Source organism: Echiichthys vipera, assembly GCF_963691815.1.
Source record: "Echiichthys vipera genome assembly, chromosome: 15".
In the NCBI taxonomy this organism is placed as follows: domain Eukaryota; kingdom Metazoa; phylum Chordata; class Actinopteri; order Perciformes; family Trachinidae; genus Echiichthys; species Echiichthys vipera.
Window position 1 is genome coordinate 529,331 of NC_139840.1, and position 2,500 is coordinate 531,830.

Sequence of the window (2,500 nt, forward strand, 5' to 3'; positions counted from 1 at the left end):
GTTCTGAATGGTTCAGGATGGTTCTGGTTGGTTCAGGATGGTTCTGGATGGTTCAGGATGGTTCAGGTTGGTTCAGGTTGGTTCAGGTTGGTTCTGAATGGTTCAGGTTGGTTCTGGACGGTTCAGGTTGGTTCAGGACGGTTCAGGATGGTTCTGGATGGTTCAGGATGGTTCAGGATGGTTCAGGTTGGTTCTGGATGGTTCAGGATGGTTCTGGATGGTTCTGGATGGTTCTGGATGGTTCAGGGTGGTTCTGGATGGTTCTGGTTGGTTCAGGTTGGTTCAGGATGGTTCTGGTTGGTTCAGGTTGGTTCAGGATGGTTCTGGATGGTTCAGGTTGGTTCTGGTTGGTTCAGGATGGTTCTGGATGGTTCTGGATGGTTCAGGATGGTTCAGGTTGGTTCTGGATGGTTCAGGATGGTTCTGGATGGTTCTGGATGGTTCTGGATGGTTCAGGGTGGTTCTGGATGGTTCTGGTTGGTTCAGGTTGGTTCAGGATGGTTCTGGTTGGTTCAGGTTGGTTCAGGATGGTTCTGGATGGTTCAGGTTGGTTCTGGTTGGTTCAGGATGGTTCTGGATGGTTCTGGATGGTTCAGGTTGGTTCTGGATGGTTCTGGTTGGTTCTGGATGGTTCTGGATGGTTCTGGTTGGTTCAGGTTGGTTCTGGATGGTTCAGGTTGGTTCAGGTTGGTCCAGGATGGTTCTGGTTGGTTCTGGATGGTTCAGGTTGGTTCTGAATGGTTCAGGTTGGTTCTGAATGGTTCAGGTTGGTTCTGGATGGTTCTGGATGGTTCAGGATGGTTCAGGTTGGTTCTGGATGGTTCTGAATGGTTCAGGATGGTTCTGGATGGTTCTGGATGAGTCTGGTTGGTTCTGAATGGTTCTGGATGGTTCAGGTTGGTTCTGGTTGGTTCTGGATGGTTCTAGATGGTTCAGGTTGGTTCTGGATGGTTCAGGTTGGTTCTGGTTGGTTCTGGATGGTTCTAGATGGTTCAGGTTGGTTCAGGATGGTTCAGGTTGGTTCTGGTTGGTTCTGGATGGTTCTGGTTGGTCCAGGATGTGTTTTTTATGACGGTCTGATGCGGAGGAGGTAAAGTGAACGAGCTCCTTGATTGAAGTGCAGATTATTTGAATGTGTGATGTCGAAGCGTTGGTGCTCTGTAATCTCATCAGCTCGCCTCAGTGAACCAATCACAGCGCTGCGTCTGATTAAAGTGACAGCGTCTGAATTTAGCTGCAGGTGTTTTAATCCTCAGGGACTCGAACTCACGGCTCACGGCTCCAGGACTCTGCAGATGTTCCCTGCAGGTTTAGTCTGACTTCATACAGAACCACGACTCCCAGGGTGCATTTCACTAACAAACCAATCACAGCGCTCCATGTTGCTGTTCCTGATGAAAGCCTCTGCCCCGCTGCATGATGGGAAGTGTAGTCTCGGCTGTGGGTGCCGTTGGTTCGGCGTCTGAACTCTTTGTCGTTGCAGTCGGACACAGAGTTCTGGGACAAGATGCAGGCGGAGTGGGAGGAGCTGGCCCGCAGGAACTGGCTGGAGGAGTCCGAGGGTCAGGGCCCGGCCCCGCCCACCGTCGCCCCCGCGGACAAGGTAGAGTCAAAAACAGCACCGCAACAGAGTCAAAGAGCCGCACATCAAAGGGATTCAAACCGTCGAACAGCAGAGTCTGGGCCCCGGCGTCCTGCAGAACCCCGGGACCGGTTCTCTTAAAGCGCCAACGTGAACACACACACAAACACACACAAACACACACAAACACACACAAACACAAACACAACCTGCTGCTGTCGGTGTTTTTTCCCAGCATGCACTTGTGCGCGGTGAACTCTGGATTATCAGACGCTGATTAATCTGCACTTTAATCTGAAGTGAACAAACGTCAGTAATCCAGCTGAGCTCAGGTGTTACATCACCACGGAGACGCTTTGTTTACATCACCACGGAGACGCTTTGTTTACACGTTTACATCACCACGGAGACGCTTTGTTTACACGTTTACATCACCACGGAGACGCTTTGTTTACACGTTTACATCACCACGGAGACGCTTTGTTTACACGTTTACATGTTTACATCACCACGGAGACGCTTTGTTTACACGTTTACACGTTTACATCACCACGGAGACGCTTTGTTTACTCGTTTACATGTTTACATCACCACGGAGACGCTTTGTTTACACGTTTACATGTTTACATCACCACGGAGACGCTTTGTTTACACGTTTACACGTTTACATCACCACGGAGACGCTTTGTTTACACGTTTACACGTTTACATCACCACGGAGACGCTTTGTTTACACGTTTACATGTTTACATCACCACGGAGACGCTTTGTTTACACGTTTACATCACCACGGAGACGCTTTGTTTACACGTTTACACGTTAACATCACCACGGAGACGCTTTGTTTACATGTTTACACGTTTACATCACCATGGAGACGCTTTGTTTACACGTTTACACGTTTACATCACCATGGAG

At 49.4% G+C, this 2,500-nt stretch overlaps 1 protein-coding gene across 1 annotated transcript in view; it reads left to right on the forward strand.

Moving 5' to 3' along the window:
* pex5lb (peroxisomal biogenesis factor 5-like b) overlaps positions 1–2,500 on the forward strand; it is a 27,610-nt gene that overhangs the window by 18,869 nt on the left and 6,241 nt on the right. Inside the window, exon 8 of the mRNA XM_083927948.1 lies at positions 1,484–1,603. Coding sequence (XP_083784074.1) covers positions 1,484–1,603 — 120 coding nt within the window. The remainder of the gene's footprint in view (positions 1–1,483; positions 1,604–2,500) is intronic.